Source organism: Gekko japonicus, unplaced genomic scaffold (assembly GCF_001447785.1).
Source record: "Gekko japonicus isolate JY-2015 unplaced genomic scaffold, Gekko_japonicus_V1.1 scaffold1528, whole genome shotgun sequence".
Classification (NCBI taxonomy): domain Eukaryota; kingdom Metazoa; phylum Chordata; class Lepidosauria; order Squamata; family Gekkonidae; genus Gekko; species Gekko japonicus.
The window spans coordinates 199,607-220,638 of record NW_015173179.1 but is presented as its reverse complement, the minus strand read 5'-3'; the positions used below and the strand labels follow the sequence as shown (position 1 = coordinate 220,638).

Sequence of the window (21,032 nt, the reverse complement as noted above, 5' to 3'; positions counted from 1 at the left end):
ACTGAATATTGGGGGAAAGCCGACAGGAGATGAAAAGTCTCTGGTTCGGGTTGGCTCATCTGAGAGAGGTGAGGGGGTACCGGTTGCTTTTCTACAGGGAGGTGGATTGAAATTGTCCACAGAGGCCATGGCTGGTGACATGGACTGCCGGACAACGACTCGAGATAGCAAGAGGAAGGATGCAGGCTTAACTTGTAAGGGAAATTACAGCTGTTTCTATACAAATGCTAGAAGTGTCCGAGGTAAAATCGGGGAGTTGGAGTGCTTGGTGTCGGAGGGAAAAATAGACATTGTGGGTATTTCTGAAACTTGGTGGGATGAGGAAAATCAGTGGGACACAGTGATTCCCGGTTATATATTATATCGGAAGGATAGGGGGGGAAGGGTTGGAGGTGGGGTAGCTCTGTATGTCAGAGAGGGTATAAAGTCTAGAAAGATTGAGAGGCTAAGTGAATTGGATTCGCTTCTGGAAGTTCTATGGGTTGAAATAGGGGGGCCAAAAGGAAACTTAACACTGGGAGTTTGTTATCGCCCACCAGATCAAAAGATAGAGGAGGATTATAAAATGATGAATGCCTTAAAGATAGCAACTAGACAAAAACACTGTGTAATAATAGGTGATTTTAACTACCCACACATTGATTGGGTCAATATGTGTTCTAGTCGGGAAAAAGAGATTGAGTTTCTAGACACTCTAAATGACTGTGCTATGGAGCAGATGGTCACGGAACCTACCAGGGGAGAGGCGATCCTTGATTTGGTCCTAAGTAACACTCAAGACCTGGTGAGAGATGTAAAAGTGATTGCACCGCTTGGAAACAGTGATCATAATGTTGTTGAGTTCATCATTTGTACAAATAGAGAATTGGCCAAAAAGACTCACACAACCATTTTTAACTTTAAAAGGGGTAATTTCTCTGATATGAGGGGACACGTGGGGAGGAAACTGAAAGGAAAAGTAGAAAGGGTCAAAACAATTGGGGAAGCTTGGGATCTATTTAAAACTACGATCCTAGAAGCTCAAAAAATATATATTCCGCAGGTTAGGAAAGGCACAAACAGGTATAGGAAAAAGCCTGCATGGTTAACAAACAGAGTAATGGAGGCTGTAAAAAGTAAAAAGAATTCCTTTAAGCAGTGGAAAGCTAGTCACAGTGAGGCTGATAAAACGGAACACAGGCTATGGCAAATAAAATGCAAGTCTGAGGTCAGGCAGGCAAAAAGGGAATATGAGGAGCATATAGCAAAAAACGTAAAAACCAACAATAAAACTTTCTTCAAATACATTAGAAACAGGAAACCAGCCAGGGAGGCAGTGGGGCCCTTGGACGACCAAGGGGTAAAAGGAGTATTGAAGGATGATAGGGAAATGGCTGAGAAGCTAAATGCATTTTTTGCCTCCGTCTTCACTGTGGAAGATGAGAAGTGCTTGCCCACTCCAGAACCACTGATTTCAGGAGGGGTGTTGGAAGACCTGAGTCAGATTGAGGTGATGAGAGAGGAGGTCCTAAAACTGATAGACAACTTAAAAACTGAAAAATCACCAGGCCCAGATGGCATACATCCGAGAGTTCTGAAAGAACTCAAATGTGAACTTGTAGATCTCCTGACAAAGATATGTAATCTTTCCTTAAAATCTGCCTCCATTCCTGAGGATTGGAAGGTAGCTAATGTCACTCCCATCTTTAAAAAGGGTTCCAGAGGAGATCCGGGAAATTACAGGCCAGTCAGTCTGACGTCGATACCGGGTAAATTGGTGGAAACCATTATTAAGGAAAGAATTAGTAGGCACATAGATGAACAAAACCTATTGAGGCAGACTCAGCACGGTTTCTGTAAGGGAAGATCTTGTCTCACTAACCTGTTAGTGTTCTTTGAGGGGGTGAACAAACATGTGGACAAGGGGGATCCAATAGATATTATTTACCTTGACTTCCAGAAAGCTTTTGATAAAGTTCCTCATCAAAGGCTCCTAAGTAAGCTCAAAAATCATGGGATAGAAGGACAAGTCCTTTTATGGATCAAAAACTGGCTAGTTCATAGAAAACAGAGAGTGAGTGTAGGTGGGCAATTTTCTCAGTGGAGGGTGGTAAGCAGTGGGGTACCGCAGGGATCAGTACTTGGTCCACTGCTTTTTAACTTGTTCATTAATGATTTGGAGATGGGAGTAAGCAGTGAAGTGGCTAAATTTGCGGATGATACAAAGTTGTTCAGGGTGGTGAAAACCAGTGAGGATTGTGAGGCACTCCAAGGGGATCTGTCAAGGATGGGCGAGTGGGCGTCAACATGGCAAATGGGGTTCAATGTGGCCAAGTGCAAGGTGATGCACATTGGAGCCAAAAATCCTAAATATAAATACACATTGATGGGGTCTGAACTGGCAGAGACTGAGCAAGAGAGAGATCTTGGAGTTGTAGTGGATAACTCACTGAAAATGTCGAGACAGTGTGTGACTGCAATAAAGAAGGCCAATGCTATGCTGGGGATTATTAGGAAGGGTATTGAAAACAGATCAGCCAATATAATAATGCCCCTATATAAATCAATGGTGCGACCTCATTTGGAATACTGTGTGCAGTTCTGGGCACCACACCTTAAAAAGGATATTATAGCTTTGGAAAAAGTGCAGAAAAGGGCAACTCGAATGATAAAAGGGTTGGAACACTTTCCCTATGAGGAAAGGTTAAAGCGCTTAGGGCTCTTTAGCTTGGAGAAAAGACGACTGAGGGGTGAGATGATCGAGGTTTATAAGATTATGCATGGGAAAGAGCAGGTAAAGAAAGAGGTACTTTTCTCCCTTTCTCACAATACAAGAACTCGTGGGCACTCCATGAAACTGCAGAGCGGTCGGGTTAGAACGGATAAAAGGAAGTACTTCTTCACCCAAAGAGTGATTAACACATGGAATTCACTGCCACAGGAAGTGGTGGGTGCTACAAGCATGGACGGCTTCAAAAGGGAATTAGATAAGCATATGGAGCAGAGGTCCATCAGTGGCTATTAGCCACAAGGTATAGCTAGGGGCTCTGGGGCAAGTGATGCTCTGTCTTCTTGGTGCTTGGGGGGGGGTCAACAGTGGGAGGGCTTCTAATGTCCTGGCCCCACTGCTGGACCTCCTGATGGCACCTGGTATTTCTGGCCACTGTGTGACACAGAGTGTTGGACTGGATGGGCCTTTGGCCTGATCCAACATTGGCGTCTCTTATGTTCTTATGAGAGAGCTCTCTCAGCCCCACCTACCTCACAGGGTGTCTGTTGTGGGGAGGGGAAGGGAAAGCCACTCTGAGACTCTGAGTGAAGGGCGGGGTATAAATCCAATCTCCTCCTCCTCTTCCTCCTTTTCACTCACTAAGGTGAATGCAGCCCACAGCTCTCATGTATTGCCGCTGCCCAGTGCTTGTCTCTCCCACCCTGTTGCACAGACCCAGGCAGTGGCAAAGAATAGGACACTGATTGCATTTGTGGCTGGTGGGTTCCGTGGACACAACCCTGGTATACCTAATGATTCAAATTGCCTGCATTAAAAGGTGATTAAAGCAACATATAGCCGAGGAAAGAGAAAAAGAAAACCCAGCATGGCTCTCAGCTATGACCTTAAACTGAATTTAAATGGGGGGGGGGGAGAAGCCTTTCTCTAGATACAAAGGGATTAAGGAAAATAGTTCAACTCTCTCTCTCCCCCCCCACCCCTTATCTTGGTTTCAGCAGAACCAAGGGGCTTGCTGTTGTTTGCAGATAAATGCCTTGGGGGTCACAGGGTTGCCAGGAAGAAAGAAAAGAGAGAGAGGAGATTTGTGGCTCAGTTGACATGATTTTTAACCCCTAGTGCTGTTTTGTATAGAAATGGCAGTCTAATATTGGGATCCGGTTCTAAAATCTGGTCAGTCCACCTCCTGATGGAGCAAACAAGAGGGGAGAGAAAATATGGAGCTGAAGCTGCCAGGGAGGGGGCAGGAGAGGCCGCTACACCTTGACTGGCCCCGCCTAAGACACCCCCCCCCAAATTGCTATCTTTGCCATTGGTAAGAATGGGCAGACACTCAAATACTTGGGGTGGTGGTGGTAGGGTTGCCAGGTCCCCCTGGCCACTGGCAGGGGATGGGGGGGTATAGGGTTGCCAGATCCAGGCTGGGGAACTCCTGGAGATTTGGGGAGGGAGGCTGGGGAGGGCAGATGGGGCACAAGGCCACAGAGCCCACCCTCCAAAGCATCTATTTTTCCCAGGGGGACTGATCTCTGTAGTCTGGAGATGAGCTGTGATTCCGGGGGAACCCCAAGGACCACCTGGAGGCTGGCACCCCGACTCGGCATACTTGGGTTTGGGTTGCTTGTGGTTATGAGGAAATCGCTGTGTTTCCAGTCCATATAATGTTTATTTGAAACCCCACCTGGAAATGTGGCACGCACACCTAACAAGTGTAGAAACCTCTGATTCGATCCATAGTTGTGCTTGGGAGACCTAACCTTTGGTTGCCTTGAATGCCATCTAGTTTGGCATGTTCACCCTGGCCTCATGCTATTAATCTGGGCATGTCAAGCAAGCCCAGTACTGTTGACTCTGGCTGGCTCTCCAAGCCCTCAGGCAGAGACCTTTCGGAGATTATTGTACCCAGTGACGCAAGCACTGAAGGAGGGACTCTTGTCATGCACAACCATAGCATATTTCTTCTCTGTCGAAACATAGTTCCATCCAGAGGTCATTTCAGGGGGGATCACGGGGGATCGCAGTTCCCCTGGGTGAGGTACGGGGGCGGGGCACATGACGAAGCCCCGCCCCCTGCTTCCAACCGCCCTGCTTCCAGCCCTCATTCAGCCAGGAGGAGGCAGGAGAAGAGGGAGGGTAAGTTGCTTCCTCCCTGCCTCTCCCCACCACTGCCTGCCTGGGGCCAGGGAGGGCCTTCGCGGGGCTTCCTCGCACTCCCACCGGCCTTGCAGGTCCAGCGCCGGGCCCCTCATGGGGCTCAGCAGTGGAGCTGCAAGGCCGGCGGTGGCGGCCGGGACTGTTGGGGGCGGCGTGTGTGGCCTTATGACACACTTCTGGTGATGTCAGGGGGTGTGGCCTTATGGCACACTTCCGGTGATGTCAGGGGGTGTGGCATATGCTAATGAGTTATGCTAATGAGTCCCCCTAGTTCTTTTTCTACGAAACGACCCCTGGTTCCCTCCCTCCCACTTTATTTGCTCTACCAAGCAGTGCTCCATTTTCTAAGATGGGGTAGGCAACCCCCAGCACGGGGGCTGACAGTGGCAATGGATCATTATGGTGAGAAATGTTTCTGTTACCTACCTAGTATATTTTTAATCCCAGGAGCTCAGAGTGGCACACATCCCTTCTTGATCCTCAAACAGGGAGCGGGTGGGTATTATCCTCACAACAGCCCTGTGAGGTAGGCTAGGCTGAGAGAAACAGGCCAACCCCAGGTCAACAGGCAAGCTTTAAGGCAGAGTGAGGATTCAAACCTAGGTCTCTTCAGACCTGGTCCAATATCCTAGCAATGAAATTTTACGCCCTGTTACCTGGAAGTAAGCCCCACTGAACTTACTGGGATTCCAGCCAAACTGTTTTGCTATAGCCAAAGGCCACTGCAAGAGCACTGGATACAGTGGGGTTTACCTCTGAGTAAACTTGCACAGCATTGTGCTGTAAGTTCCTAGTTCTCCCGGATCCAAGCCTGACACTAACCACTACACCACTCTAGTCTCAGGTCTGGCAGTCAGGACATGTATCCCTTCTAGCTGATGGATGGAGTCTATCCAAAAGGCATGCGCAGCAGTAGTTATTCAAAGATGATACGAATACATTCTACATGCCATAACTCTAGGAAGCAACAATTAGGTGCTCCACAGGGGCTGGGGAGCTCTAGCTGTCCTTCAAACCTCTCAGGGCGGTAGGCAGGGCTACTTAGTGTAAGCAGCAAGCTCCATTCACACTTCCAGCGGCGATGTTATCTTCATACGGCCACAGCTGTCAACACGAGTTAAACGCTAGCATTCTTCCCAATTAATTATACAGGATTTATCAAGCAGTGATGTGACGATATAATCTGTGATGGGGGAATCAGTTACTCTCCCGCGATAAAGAAATTCCCCACGGACTTTCACCGTTCTTTTGTTCCCAAATTTATTCACTGCCATTACGATGGTGTTCCCCCCCCCAGACAATCAATCACATGCTGCCCCTTTCTTATTAAATCAACTCGCTGGCTGGCATTGAGGTATGCTACAAATTTCACAATCCTTGCAGCTTCTGCCCTCTTGGGTTCCCGTATCAGAGTCGTGTTTGCCCTGGGAGCCATTTTGTACACTGTTTGGAGCCTGCCGTGGAGGGATACAGTTGGGTGGGGTAAATGCAGAGGTCATTTCGGGGGGGATTGCGGGGGATTGCAGTTCCCCTGGGTGAGGTACGGGGGTGGGGCACATGACGAAGCCCCGCCCCCTGCTTCCGGCCGCCCCGCTTCCGGCCCTCATTCAGCCAGGAGGAGGCAGGAGAAGAGGGAGGGTAAGTTGCACCCTCCCTGCCTCTCCCCACCCCTGCCTGCCTGGGGCCAGGGAGGGCCTTTGCGGGGCTTCCTTGCACTCCCGCCGGCCTTGCAGGTCCACCGCCGGGCCCCTCATGGGGCTTGGCAGTGGAGCTGCAAGGCCGGCACCGGCGGCCGGCACCGTTGGGGGTGGGGGGGTGGCCTTATGACACACTTCCGGTGAGGTCAGGGGGTGTGGCCTTATGACACACTTTTGATGATGTCAGGGGGTGTGGCATATGCTAATGAGTTATGCTAATGAGTTCCCCTAGCTCTTTTTCTACTAAATGACCCCTGGGTAAATGTTCCAGCAACAGCTCGTGTGATGGGGGACACGGAGGATTCCCACTCCTACCACTAAGTACAGCTGGATTGGGGGAGGGGAAGTGGTACCCTTAGCAGAGGGCATCAGGGGGTAGCGATGGAGGCTATGGGGCTGTGGATACACCACCATGCGGAGACACAGCTATTGAACAGATAGCAGAATCAAGCATGGGTGCTCAGATGGAGCCTTCTCTTTTGTTTCTCTGGGATGGCACAGTATGTTCAGTTTCAGAGAGATGCTCGGATGGGTGCAGGTAATGGTATCACCGGCCAGATCCAAGTTCTGGTCTCCAGTCAATAGCTGCATGCCAACATGATGCTGTAGCCACAAGTGTAGCAGCAGCATCCACATCATCACGTCCTGATGCCCTCCAGTAAGGGCATCATATCCCTCTCCCCCTTCAGCGGCACTGCGGAGGGAGTGGAAACCCCATCGTGGGAATCGCTGCTCGACTCCCATCTGTATGATAACGCATATGTCCAAACAAATGTTTGTTGCATTCAGAATTTTCATTTTTGAGATGCATGTTAAAATGTCTTATTCACACACATTAATCTCCCCACCCCCCTTTTTTGCCACCATGTCACAGCCGACTCTTGGTGACCCCATAGGTAGGGGTGCCAGCTCTGGGTTGGGAAATACTTGGAGATTTGGGGGGCGGAGCCTGAGGAGGACAGGGTTGGGAAGGGACTTCAGTAAAGTATAATGATACAGGGCCAACCTTTGAAAGCAGACATTTTCTCCAGGTGAAGTGATCTATGTTGCCTGGGCGACCTTAGGCGATCCGTAGTTCAGTCAGAGCTGTCCTTGAAAGAGCAGTCTCTGTCAAGAGCTCTCTCAGCCCCACCCACCTCACAGGGTGTCTGTTGTGGGGAGAGGAAGGGAAAGGAGTTTGTAAGCCACTCTGAGACTTTAAGTGAAGGACGGGGTATAAATCCCTTCTTCTTCTTCTTCTTCTTCTTCTTCTTCTTCTTCTTCTTCTTCTTCTTCTTCTTTCTTCTTCTTCTTGCCTGGAGATCAGCTGTAATAGCAGGGGGTCTCTAGCCACCACTTGGAGGCTGAAAACCCTGGGGTTTTCAGGGCAAGAGAGGAGCACTGATGGTTTGCCATTTCCTTAGACTTCCTTTGTGATCTCCCATGTAAAGTAGTAACCAGGCCTAACCCTGCTTAGCTTCTGAGATTTGAAAAGATCAGGCTATCCTGGGCCATCCAGGTCAGCACTTAACTTTCCCAGCCAGCTGCTAACTCCAAACACAATAGTTCTGGATCAAAGTAGTGGTTTATCTGTAGTTTTATGGCCAGTTTCAGAGATCATGTTTCAAAGAATGACATAAGACAATGCGCAGTGGGGAAAACTGCCTTTAGAAGAATGTGGTGTCACACTAGGCATATGAACAACTTGGGAAGCTGGGTGTATGAGCCATTGGGTACCACTGAAGAAACCATCCCCAGAGGTCATTTCGGGGGGGATCGCGGGGGATCGCTGTTCCCCCGGGTGAGGTACGGGGGGCGGGGCACATGACGAAGCCCCACCCCCTGCTTCCGGCCGCCCCGCTTCCAGCCCTCATTCAGCCAGGAGGAGGCAGGAGAAGAGAGAGGGGAAGTTGCTTCCTCCCTGCCTCTCCCCACCCCTGCCTGCCTGGGGCCAGGGAGGGCCTTGGCGGGGCTTCCTTGCACTCCCGCCGGCCTTGCAGGTCCACCGCCGGGCCCCTCATGGGGTCAGCAGTGGAGCTGTAAGGTCGCCGCCGGCGTCCGGGACCATTGGGGGCAGGTGATGTCAGGAGGGGTGGCATATGCTAATGAGTTATGCTAATGAGTTCCCCTAGCTCTTTTTCTACGAAACGACCCCTGACCATCCCCAAATCTCAAATATTTCCAGGGGGAGAGTGTGATGTATTTCTGGAGTCTCATGTTGCAGGCGGTGATATGGAGTTACTCCCACCCATGATGGGGCATTACTTAAAACAGGCACATGGAACGTGAACGTTTCTTTGTTTTGAAACAACACATTAATGACTAGACCACAATGCTGTGTAAAGAACGATTACTCTCCTCAATGATCAGTACAGGAACCAGTCTTCTGACTGGAAAGAGGTCAGAAGTTTATTCCTAGTCCTACTCAATGTTGTATTTTAAGAACATTATTTTAAAAATCACTCTAGTTATTAGGGCTGCCAAGCCCTGCCCCCAGGGGTGCTGGGAATCACCTCCTCCCAGGACTCATTGCTCCGCCACCACTTCTAGCAGCAGTGGAAGACAAACTGAAAAGAGAAATAAGGCCTGATCTTTTCACAGGAAGTTGCTACCATGGAGTTCTTGGAAATTCCTAGAGTTATCCAGAAGTGATAATGGTAGCTCTAGGAATCACCAGAAACTCTATGTTAAGAACTTTCGCCAGCAATTCCTAGAGCTATCCTTTTCACTTCTGGGTAGCTCTAGGAATCACCAGGAACTCTGAGGTAAGAGCTCCCTTTAAGGAGATGAGTCCTTTTTAAAAAAATTATCCTGGGACGCTGCCTCCCCACAACCCCTGCTGGTTGTCAGGCACTGCTAGTTACTCATGAACAGATTAAATAAACCAAAATCACAATTATACAGAAAACACTAGCATATGTAAATGAGATTACAGATAAAAGTATACATGCCATCCCTTCTGCTATCTAGCCTGCATTTAAAGATAAAATGCAATTTGTAAAGTTCTTACCAAGCCTTTTCAGAAAAGACAAGATAGTCTCACAGAAACCCAGATGTGAGGGGGTTAATACAGACACAACTGCATCAGCCTCAGGTGGCTTCCTTAAACCATTTGTTTTCTCTAAAGGTATAGGGTTGCTAGGTCCCTCCTGGCAACCAGCAGGGGATGGGGGGGGACTTACCAGAAGAAAGAGGAAGGCCCAGGCCATATTACCAGAATCACACAGGAAGTGACATTATCATGCGGCGAAGCTCTGATATTTGGGCAAAAATGGCTTCTACCACAGAGTTTTTGCCCAAATTCCAGAGTGTCACCCAGACATTGTTGGCGTGATGACATCACTTCCTGTGACACCAGTGATGTGGCCTGGGCCTTCCTCTTTGTCCTGGTAAGTCCCCCCACTGGCCAGCTGATCAGTGGGTGACACCGACCTCCACCAGGAAGCGTTGGCAATCCTACTAATGGTGTGATGTTAGACACCTCTAAGCATTCCAAATAGGGTTGCCAAATAGTTTTCACTCACCGGCGGGGGAGGCTCCGTCCCGTCCGGGAGCAGTCCGTGTGTGCGCGCGCGCCGCTGCGACGTCACCGGAAGTGACGTCAGACGCTGCCGACGTTGGGGGCGTGGCTGAGCTCGTCGGGGGGGAAACATATGGTTTCCCCCCCTGACGAGCTCAGCCACGCCCCCAATGTCGGCAATGTGGCTGCGTCACCTCTGGTGACGCAGCTTCGGGGGCGGGTTTCCCCCCGGGCGGGAATCGGGGGCTCTGAAGTGGGGGGTTACCCGACCCCCGGGCACATTTGGCAAGCCTAATTCCAAAGAATGATTATTGGGAACTTTGTTCCATTTGTTCTGAGATTTATCCTGTACATAAAGCCATTGGAGCATAAGTTATCTTTCTCAAGGCTGAAGCTGCAGGTTTACTGGAACTGTGGAAAAAAAAGTGTGATTTACACAAGATTTATGCAAGAATCCAAGAGCAAACTCTCAGGCCTACTGAGTTGAAACATCCTAAAAAGTGCTTTAAAGTTAAAATTCATAAAATTCAAAATCATACTTCAGAGAACCCTTTCAATATAGACTTGCTTGCAGAAAAAGAACCCCCACATATGCGTCAGGGTTAACCTGGGGGTTTGTGGAGGATTCTGGGATAAGCGAATGTTCTCGGTTGTACATTTGGTTTACATGGAACACTTGTGAGGCTCATCAGATCTCAATGTTCCTCTTCAGCTATGCACCGAACAAGGAGGGCGATAGCGATGGTCATGACCAGTGTTCCCTCTAAGCTGAATTAGTGTGAACTAGCTTACAGTTTCTTAGCCTCCGGCTCACAATTTCTTAGCCTCCGGCTCACACCTTTTTGTCCTAGCTCAGGAAGGAGGGTTCCAGAGCAAACCAATTGATGTAGAAGCCAAATTGCCTGCTTACAACTTAAATGCCGGTAGCTCACCAAGTAGAATTTTTGCTCACAAGACTCCACAGCTTAGAGGGAGCATTGGACATGACATATCTTTAATTGTTGATTTCCTCATAAGCTTTTGAGGGAAACCCCCCCCCCCAGATTCTTTGGAACGCTGTCTATATGGAACACAGAAGAAAGCTAGTCACACTTCTTTATCATCACTTTATGTCCATGTGTTGTTTTGCTACACTAGCCATGCCTTTTCTGAACCACCCTTTTGAAATACTGAAATACTCATACATACTTAAGAAGGAATGGCCATCTTGAGTAGTTTTTCATTCCCCATTACACTAACATGCCAAACCAAAAGAGCTTCAGATAAACAAAGCGGAGTGCCTTAAAAGCCCCACAGATTTACCAATTAAAGTTGTAGCTGATTATCAAATTAAAGCTTCAAGCCCTAAAAATAATATAAGTCTATCTACTCCTGCATGCATATGCGCGCGTGCACGCAGGCATTATATTTAACTTGACAAGACTGTCATGCTACTTTTAACATCATTTTCATCACTCTGAGATGTGGCATTTTGTGAGCAACATGCTCGGAAAGAAACATTGCCGTACTGTTGCTGAACTATAAAAATACAGCCCGAACCGTATAACATCCATTATTAATATGCTCATAACATAAATAATGATCTCCTGGCATCCCCAAAAAGGTCGTTACCATACAAATGGAATGAGATGCCAACAGATCTGGTTGCCTATAGTGTATGAGCATCAGCTTACCTCAAGCCTCCTTTCTTATAAATCATTCTTACCTTTAGTTGGCTCACTCTCCTGCATGTAGCCATTTCCACACAGGGGGAATATTATAAAGCTCATTCAAGTTAATAGGAAAAAACAAAATACTCTCCACATCTTCAGGAACTTTGTCAGGGATTCCCGAACTGGAATGGCTTCAGGGTCTGCCACTGAGATCTCACCACTGGTCTCGGTTTGAATCTGGCCACACCCATAAAACCTGGGCTGGCTCCGACACACATATGGCTTAGGGCAGCTCCACAGCCCGCCTCCCCTTGAAAGTGTGTCTGCTACATTTCCAGGTGGGGCTTCAAAGAAACAAATGGGAAGTCACCAGTGCTCTTTCTAAGCTGTGGAGTCTTGTGAGCAAAAATTCTACTTTGGCCCCGGTCACAAGGAGAATTTGCCACGCAAAAGGCACGAATGCTGGGCGGATTTTCAAGGCGTGATCACACCGCAACATCTGGGAAGCGTAGCGCACCCGTGGCCAACCTGTGGCGCGCCGCCGAAGATGCACACTTAAAATGTACCTGCAAAGATCTACTAGCAAATGGTTTGCCATGGGTTGCAGACGAACTTGTTCGGTGTGATCGCGCCGGCATGCGCCTATTCCCTCTGTCCGTCCTCTTTGTAGTGCGCACCGAAGGACGAAACTCCAGTGCGCCGCCGAAACGGACTTGTTCGGTGTGATCGTGCCAGCACGCGCCTATTCCCTCCGTCCGTCCTCTTTGTAGTGCGCGCCGAAGGACGAAACTCCAGTGCGCCGCCGTCGCGTCTGATCGCATAATGGCGGATCAGAATGTGACGGTGCAAATAGCCACGCCTCCCCTCCACGTTTTCTGGCACGTATGGCCGGGGCCTTTGTGAGCTACTAGCATTAAAGTTGTGAGTGAGCAATTTGGCTACTGTATAAATTAGTTTGTTCTAGAGTCATCCTTCCTGAGCTAAGACAAGAATGCGTGAGCCGGAGGCTGAAAAACTGTGAGCTACCTCACGCTAACTCAGCTTAGAGGGAACACCGGCAAGTCACTGATTTCCTCCTACGTAACTCCTCAAACCCTGGAGTCATGCCTATTTTTAGTCTATTAATTGTTAGCACTGGGAATGTATAAACTGAAGCAGAATTATTGTTTTAACATTCAGCAGCTCTGACCTGCTTATAATGAACACCTTTCTTTAATAAATTATTTCCTTAAACATCTCTTTATTTCCTTTGAACTATTATGCCGGAGAGCACCTAAAGGGGGATTCCCCCCTCCCCACAATCACATAGAAAACCCCACCCTGAGCCAAGAGGTATCTTGCACGGGTAGAGCTGTTTGGGTAGGTGGGTGGAATGCTACTACCCCTTTGGGGGACACCAGCTGGGAGCTTAAAAATTAAAATTAAAATCCTTGCTGTGGCTTCGGTTCAGAGTTCCATCCCAGTCAAAGCTAAGCATTTTCCAGGTCTGTTGATTTTAATGGGAGAGATTTAAGGAGATGCTTCATTTTCCCACTGAAGTCAGCAAGAGGATAAAGCACAGAACGTTGACTGAGTAGTGAGCTAAATTAAAACACGTATCCACCATGTCTCTTTTGACAAAAGGCAAGCTGATAGTGGAGAGCTAGCACATAAATACGTAAGGATTCAGGAAAAGGTTATTATTTTTTTGCAATTAAGGAGGAGTCCCTTGGTTTCTTACAATGGCATAATAAACTCTACTGGAATCAGTGGGTTGGACTAAGGGCAAGCAGAAATGCCAGCAAAAGACCACAGTTGCACTGTTGCTGGGAGTATGTCCTGTTGTAACTCTGCACTCAGGCCCAAGCAGGTTTCCTCCGAAGCAGTATCTTAGCCTGGGATTGGCCAGATATGAGGCTACAAGTTTGAGCAAGGATTTGGAGCTAGTGCCTGGTGGACCAGTCAATCCACCCCACTATACCATCACCGTCACTGCACCTAAAGGACGTTTTGGCGAGGCCCTGAGGAAGAACTTGGGAATGTTTAGAAGATCCTGGAGAAGAACTGAGCTGAGTCATCTTGGACTTATGTTTAGTAATTGATTGAGCGCCACTATTTTAATGTTGGATGTTTTTATTATGTATTATATGTTTTAATTATGGCTCGGTTTTACCTTGCCCTTGTGAGCCGCCCTGAGCCCATTGGGGAGGGCGGGATATAAATATGAAAAATAAATAAATAAATCCAGCAAGGTTGTCTTTCCAGGCCTTAGCCTAAATATGCTGAGAGGTCATTGACTCTAGCTGCACCACCAACAGGTGCTGAGGTTCCTGAGGCTGCACTGTGCTCTGGCCAGGATCCTGCAAGGAAGTACCCCCATTTGTGCACTGTTCAACAGTTGGGATACTTGCAGCCAGTGTGTTACTTCTGCCACTGCCATTCCTGCATAATGGGAGAGGATCCTGGGGGGCTACAGGCCCAGGTTCGAGCCCTGTGTGGTGGAGACTTGGCAGAAATCTCAAGGGCCAGTGGCAAGGTATTCTTTGCAAGCTCTAGAGTTTTTGCCCAAATACCAGAGTGTCACCCGAAAGTCACTAGTGTGATGACATCACTTCTGGTGCAATGCTGGCAATGTGGCCTAGGCTTTCTTCTTTCTCCCATAAGTCCCTCTGCCGGCCAGCTGATTGGAGGCTGGGGGGCAGGGCCTGGTGGCAGGGGACCCCCACCTTTACCAGGGGGTCTGGCAACCCGACTCATAAACTTGCTCCTCATTTAGACTCTACCAACTTTGGTCCCGGTCACACGGGCCAGAAAATGCAGGAGGGAAGCATGCCTGTTTGCCCTGGAGCAAAGTAACGCACGGCAGCCCGATCACATGTCCCATGGAGGTCCCATGGGTATGCCGTTAGGTGCCGATCACATGGCTATCCTGCAGCGTGGCAAAGAAGCAGCGCAGCGCGATCACACTGCCAATCGCTAGGCACCACTTCCATGGCAAACAGGAATTTTTTTCCCTCACCACAGTGTGCGCATGTGCTGGTGGGCGTTGGTGAACATCCTGTGGAGACTTTTTTAAAAAAACCCATCCAGTTTGCGATGGGACATGGGCGGGCGCCAGATGCCACGGGATTCAAGCGGAAACACGATCAGATGCCCGCCCTTGCCCCGCATTTTCTGGAAACTAGCACATCGTATGTACTAGTTTTTTACTCCGTATCTTCGGCAAGAAGCCACGGGTTAGCCACGGGTGCATTACGCTTCCCAGATGTTGCGGTGTGATCGCGCCCGGAAAATCCACCTATCATCCGTATCTTTAGCGTGGCAAATGCTCTGTGTGAACGGGACCCTAGTTACATTGATCCACACTGCTACTATACTCCATACTGTGCTAGCTCAATAAGCTCTCCGTGGGACTGCCTTTGAAGATGTCTCAGAAGCTTTAAGTGGTGCAAGATTTAGCAGTGAGACACCTGCCTGATATAGGTCACTCACAACATGTAACTTGGGTTTCCAACCTTCAAGTAGGGCCTGGAGATCTCCTGGAATTACGATTGTTTTCCAGAGTACAGAGATCAGTTTCCCTGGAAGGTACAGCAGGTTCAGTTGGCAGAATCTATGGCAAGGCTGTCAACCATGCAGCCCAGGGGCCGGAACCAGCCCTTCCAGGGCTCTTATCCAGTCTGCAAGCAACTGGTGTGAGAGAGGGAAGGCAGGAGGCTGCTTGGGGGGGAGCAGGCGCACAGGCATACACAATGAGGTGTGTGTGGTCAAAGCTGTCAAGGAAAGAAAGGAAATGGCTAGGGGGCGGGTATGGTATCCTTTTGAAAAAAACTAGTCTTGCATAAGATTAAATACATTTATTGGGACTTTTGTGGATTCCCCAGTAAATCGATTGCTTTAACTCCTGGGAATCAATTACTTTTGTTTATATTTTGAGTGAAAAATAATATCGTTAATCAAGTTTGCCTGTGTCATTTATAAAGTTTATATCTCCAGTACCTGGCATTTCATTTTATGGCAGACTTGGCCCGGACCGAAAAAATATCTTTTATGTCAGATCCAGCCCTCATAACAAATGAATTTGACACCTCTGGTCTATGGTATACCATAGAGTCTAGGAGAAACAGAAGTCCTAGCATGCTATCACACCCTGGTAAGTTGTCTCTGCTTCCCAAACTTCACCCTCCTCTGGTACATCTCCCAAATCTCCAGAAGTTTCCCATTCCAGCGTGGCAGTCCTATGTAATTGCAGTCCTGCATCAAAGGCACTGTTTATCTATTTGCTTCCAGGCCCACTTTAAAGTACTGGTAGGGTAGCCTGCTCCTGTCTGGTCACCCCCCAGAAGCACTGGGGGGTACATAAATTGGCATCACCCAAAGCCATGAGATAACTTCCAGGTCCATACCTCAAAGCAACGTCATAGTGATGCATGGCACTCAAGGAATTCCCCAGATCTCTGTTTTTTTACCATAGAGATTTGGGAAATTCCTAGAATGTTGTGTGACACCATGACATCACGTTGGGGTACGAACTCAGACACATGTGACAGTGCCCTCCCCTCTGCTCCTGATGCTCTGCTAAGTACCTGTGAGAGCCTGGGGCTTGAAGGTGGGAGGTTGTTCGCCAAAACATGTAAGCCTAGATGCTATTCATTGCCTTTAAAGCCCTTCATGGCCGATGGCCCTCATACTTATTGCACCATATCTCCTGGTATGTTCCCATTCACCAGTTACATTCTTCAGACAGACTCCTTATGGCAGCCTCTCTTAGGACTGTCCACACAGCAACAGTCCTTCGGGATTACTTACTAGAGTGGGTGCAGAGGATGCCTTCAATCGCTATATTAAGGGAGGCGGGTAAAAGTTTTATTCCACAGAGAATTTTGGCGAAGGGTAGATGACTTTGGCAGATTTGGCTGTGATTTTTAATTCTGCGCATTTTAAATTCTCTGCTTTTATAGCTCCATGCATTTTTAATCTTGTTCATAGGACTGTGATGTTCGTTGGCTGCCTTGAGTCTGCCTCAACAAGGTGGGATATAAATGCTTTAAATAAATACATAAACTCTCCGATGAACTGTGCCCTCGGACTCTCAGCTTTTCAAGAAAGAAGTTTCTAGTCTGTTGCCCAAAGTCGAATTGACCAGTCAGCCAATATTTCCCCATCCCTTCACAGATGCTTGTGTGTTCTTTTTGGGGGTTGCCAATTTCCAGGTGGTGGCTGGAGATCTCCTGGGATTACAACTGATCTCCAGGCGACAAAGACCAGTTCACCTGGAGAAAATGGCCACTTCGGAAGGTGGACTCTATGGCACTAGACTCCAATGAAGTCCCGCCCCTTCCCTAACTCAGGCTTCGCCCCCAAAATCTCCAGGTATCTCTCAACCTGGAGCTGGCAACCCTATTCATGTTGTAGTAGTTGCCTGCCTCTTTCCTATGTGTTTCACTTTGGCTTCTTTTGGTGTTTTTATAGCTAACCCTCAAACACAAATCCTAGAACCTGTTAGATCTACACCGGCTACGTTCAGAGACATAAAAGGGTAGCACGTGAGCAGAGCTCTGTTCAAGAGAATCCAAAATATCCACCATCTCTCACTCATGTATAAAAGCGGCTCGTTTCCACAGGGATTCCAGCTCTGCCAGTATTAAGCTTTTCCTCCCCTTGGATATGAACAGCAGTGACTTTTCTACATTTCTGCACATAAATTTTTAATCACAGCCTCTTCCTCACTGCTGGTGATTGAGTTCCCTACCACAGCTAATGGCATTTCTTGTAATATTCATCCGTTTAAAATATGTATGTAGATGCCATATCTTATTTTTCAAGGGGCGCTCGTATAAGGCCACGAGCAAGTCCTCATAGCGCTATGTGACGTTAAACTACAGTGCGTTCTCCTTGTGTTTGATCATCGGGGCCGTCGTAAAATACAAGTCTCCATGTCTCAACCAGGCAGTGTTTTACACCAGGCTGGTAGGAGAAGCCTGGGTGGCATTATGCCACCTGCCTCAGTCAGAATCCAAATGAAAGCGGGGTCATAAATTGCCTTTGACTTCAATAGGAGCCGGGCTGCGTGCTGAAATGTATGCCCTCTGGCTGGAATATATTCAAGGGAAGATGCACCTCAAAAAAGTCAGAAGGGTCAATCTGTTATAGGTGAATTAATTTTTAAAGAAGAAGCGTTCAGGAGGCCATGATTTAATATCCCCAGAGTAATTACTTTACTAAACGATTCCTTGAACTGGGCAGGTTTGCACCAGAAGGGTCAGATTACCCCGTGCTCTAGCTAAGATGAAGAGTAGGATTCCAAAAAAAATTGGGTCCCTTGCTAGAGGCTGAGATATCAGGAGTAGTTAGGAACGCCAGCCTCCAGGAGGAACCTGGGGATCAATGCTCCCTCTAAACTGTGAGCAAAGAAGCGTTCAGGAGGCCATGATTTAATATCCCCAGAGTAATTACTTTACTAAACGATTCCTTGAACTGGGCAGGTTTGCACCAGAAGGGTCAGATTACCCCGTGCTCTAGCTAAGCTGAAGAGTAGGATTGCTAAGGGGGACGTGGCTAAGGGGGACGTGGCAACCCTAGGTGTAGTTAGGATTCAACACACAGAGACATACACCAGAATGTTCACAGGTACTCTTTGTGGAGAGCCATTTTATTCACAGAATGGTGAATGAAAAGGGAAGCATTGCTGAGAACCGGTTTGTTCCAGCATTGTGGTGTCCAAGGCTATCAAGAACAGGGGCACAGAGTTCCCTGGGCCCAGGGCTATTTTTGGGCAGGAACGCACAGGAACGGAGTTCCGGCTGGCTCCTGAGTTGGCTTGCACCAGAAGGGTCAGATTACCCCGTGCTCTAGCTAAGCTGAAGAGTAGGATTGCTAAGGGGGACGTGGCTAAGGGGGACGTGGCAACCCTAGGTGTAGTTAGGATTCAACACACAGAGACATACACCAGAATGTTCACAGGTACTCTTTGTGGAGAGCCATTTTATTCACAGAATGGTGAATGAAAAGGGAAGCATTGCTGAGAACCAGTTTGTTCCAGCATTGTGGTGTCCAAGGCTACCAAGAGGGGGGGAGGAACAGGGCCACAGAGTTCCCTGGGCCCACATTGCTCTGGGGTGGTCCAATCCCACAATTGACTCTCATGCACTTGCCCAGCAGTGTCTGAGGTCTTTGCTATATTTTTCCAGTTGAAGGAAGAGTTAAAGTGAGTATTTATGAATTGCTAGAGAGTGGCTTTCCATCCTCTGTTCCATTAGGAATTGGTGAATTCCCTTCTTCCCTCCCTCTCACCTTTCTCTCCCTCTCTCCTTTCAGGGACCACCTTTTCCCAGTAGCCTATGGTGGCTCTCAACAGCCCTTCAAGTTTCTTGTAATTCTTATCATTCAGTTTTAGTGTCGAAGCAATACCACTCCCAGCTCTGCAAGTCCCAGGTTCAATCCCCAGCACCTCCAGGTAAAAGAACCAGGCTGGAGGTGATGCAAAAGGCCTCCACCTGAGGTCCTGGTGAGCTGCTGCCAGCCTGAGGAGACAACCCTGCCGTTGATGGAGTCCGGGACTGAGCCAGTGGTCTGATTCAGCATATGGCAGTTTCAAGGGTTCACCTGGTTCTCCCAACCCATTAAGCTGCTACCGTAGGAACTAAATGAAGCAAACACATATGAATGCATCTTCCTAACGCTTGGCTCTGGTTGTAACAAAGTTATGCATTCCGTAGACTTTCCAAAACAGGTTGCAAGCAAAGACGTCTTCCCCATCCCAGTTTGGAGTGGGTTTCATTTACTTGGATTGTTGCAATTCACCAAGAGGGGAGCACTCATCCAGGTAGGGATGAATAGATCCCCCTCTCATTCTGTCTCTTTATTGTATTGTGGGTTCACTCTGCTTTGAGGGCAACTCCAGTTTAAAAGGGAGGGTTTCTGAATGAATTCCAGAATCGGTGCATGCTTGTGCTGCCGCTTTTGGTTTCTTTGGCTAATTGCCATGTTTGTCTCCTTCCCTTCTGCATTACTAAATTACCAAAACAGCCCAAACAAAGAGCAATTTTTGATCCAACCGGTAGGTATGATCCTCTCAAAAATATTTTATGCGTGGAGTCTCAGGCACATGCATCCTTGAGCAGTGGTAAAAGAGCACACAAAAGGAATCTTGATACCAGCATCTTGTGCTGTTTTCTCAGTGCACCCGAAACATGCACGTGCCGATCGCTGAAGCACTGCCGATAAATACTCTTTGATACTATCAGTCATATGATCACAGCAAGGCTGCCTTTCCTTTTTTGTATCATTTTATCGTGTGTGCGCCTCAATATCAGACAGAGGGGAGAAGTAAGACACAACAGAACTGAAATATATACAAAATGGGGAAAGTGGGGGAATTAAAAGCACATCACTTGTACTCTGGAAACAAGACCAGGCAATTCAAAAATCTGGTGGGGATTTTGAATGAGAATTCGAGAAGCATCCTTAACGTCAACAGTGGGCCCAACATCCTAATTGCAGGGCATTCATCTCTACTTCCCTGGGGTCACGTGACTAATTATTTGTTTTTCCTGGCTTCATCTCCACGGACCTGCCTGAGATGAATGTTTTCCTACCAGCCCCGTCAGGTCGTTCATCAATAAGGGTTAATGCTTCCCGAGGTTTCACATACCTTTGGGCTGGCAGGCCTGTCCGCTGTATCCGGGACAGCACTTCCACTCCAGTGATGTCACGATCATGTGTTTGAGCCGGTAAGCTTGGTGAGTCCTTGACTGAGAGCTGCAAGGTGATTTGGGGAAGCAAAACGTTAGTGGGGGTCTGTCTCAGATGAATGGACGTGATACAGGATGATACATCAGTAATAGGCCACAGAGGGATTAGTTTTGAAGTCTATTGATTTCATTTCATACAAGACCACAAGTGGATGCTTTGTACAGAACGGCCTTGTGTCAAAGCAAGGGAAAAATAAAGTCTTCAGGAGCGCAGCTGAAATTAATATCGGGGGGGGATTTGAGTTTGGTCAAATTTCATTCATTTATTTAGATTCAGGTGGGTAGCTGTGTTGGCCTGAAGGCAGCAGAACGAAGTTTGAGTCCTGGGGCACCTTTAAGACCAACAAAGTTTAATTCTGGGTATAAACAGTGTGCATGCACACGAAGGTTTATACTCAGAATCAGGGGTCGTTTCGTAGAAAAAGAGCTAGGGGAACTCATTAGCAAAAATCATTAGCATATGCCACACCCCCTGACATCACTGGAAGTGTTGGGGGCCCGGCAGTGGACTTGCAAGGCCGGCGGGAGTGCGAGGAAGCCCCGCCAAGGCCCTCCCTGGCCCCAGGCAGGCAGGGGTGGGGAGAGGCGGGG

General features: G+C 48.2%; 1 protein-coding gene across 1 annotated transcript in view; it reads right to left on the bottom strand.

Moving 5' to 3' along the window:
* The window catches only part of MMRN1 (multimerin 1), a 114,212-nt gene that overhangs the window by 56,637 nt on the left and 36,543 nt on the right, over positions 1-21,032 (bottom strand). Inside the window, exon 2 of the mRNA XM_015422577.1 lies at positions 20,342-20,448. Coding sequence (XP_015278063.1) covers positions 20,342-20,448 — 107 coding nt within the window. The remainder of the gene's footprint in view (positions 1-20,341; positions 20,449-21,032) is intronic.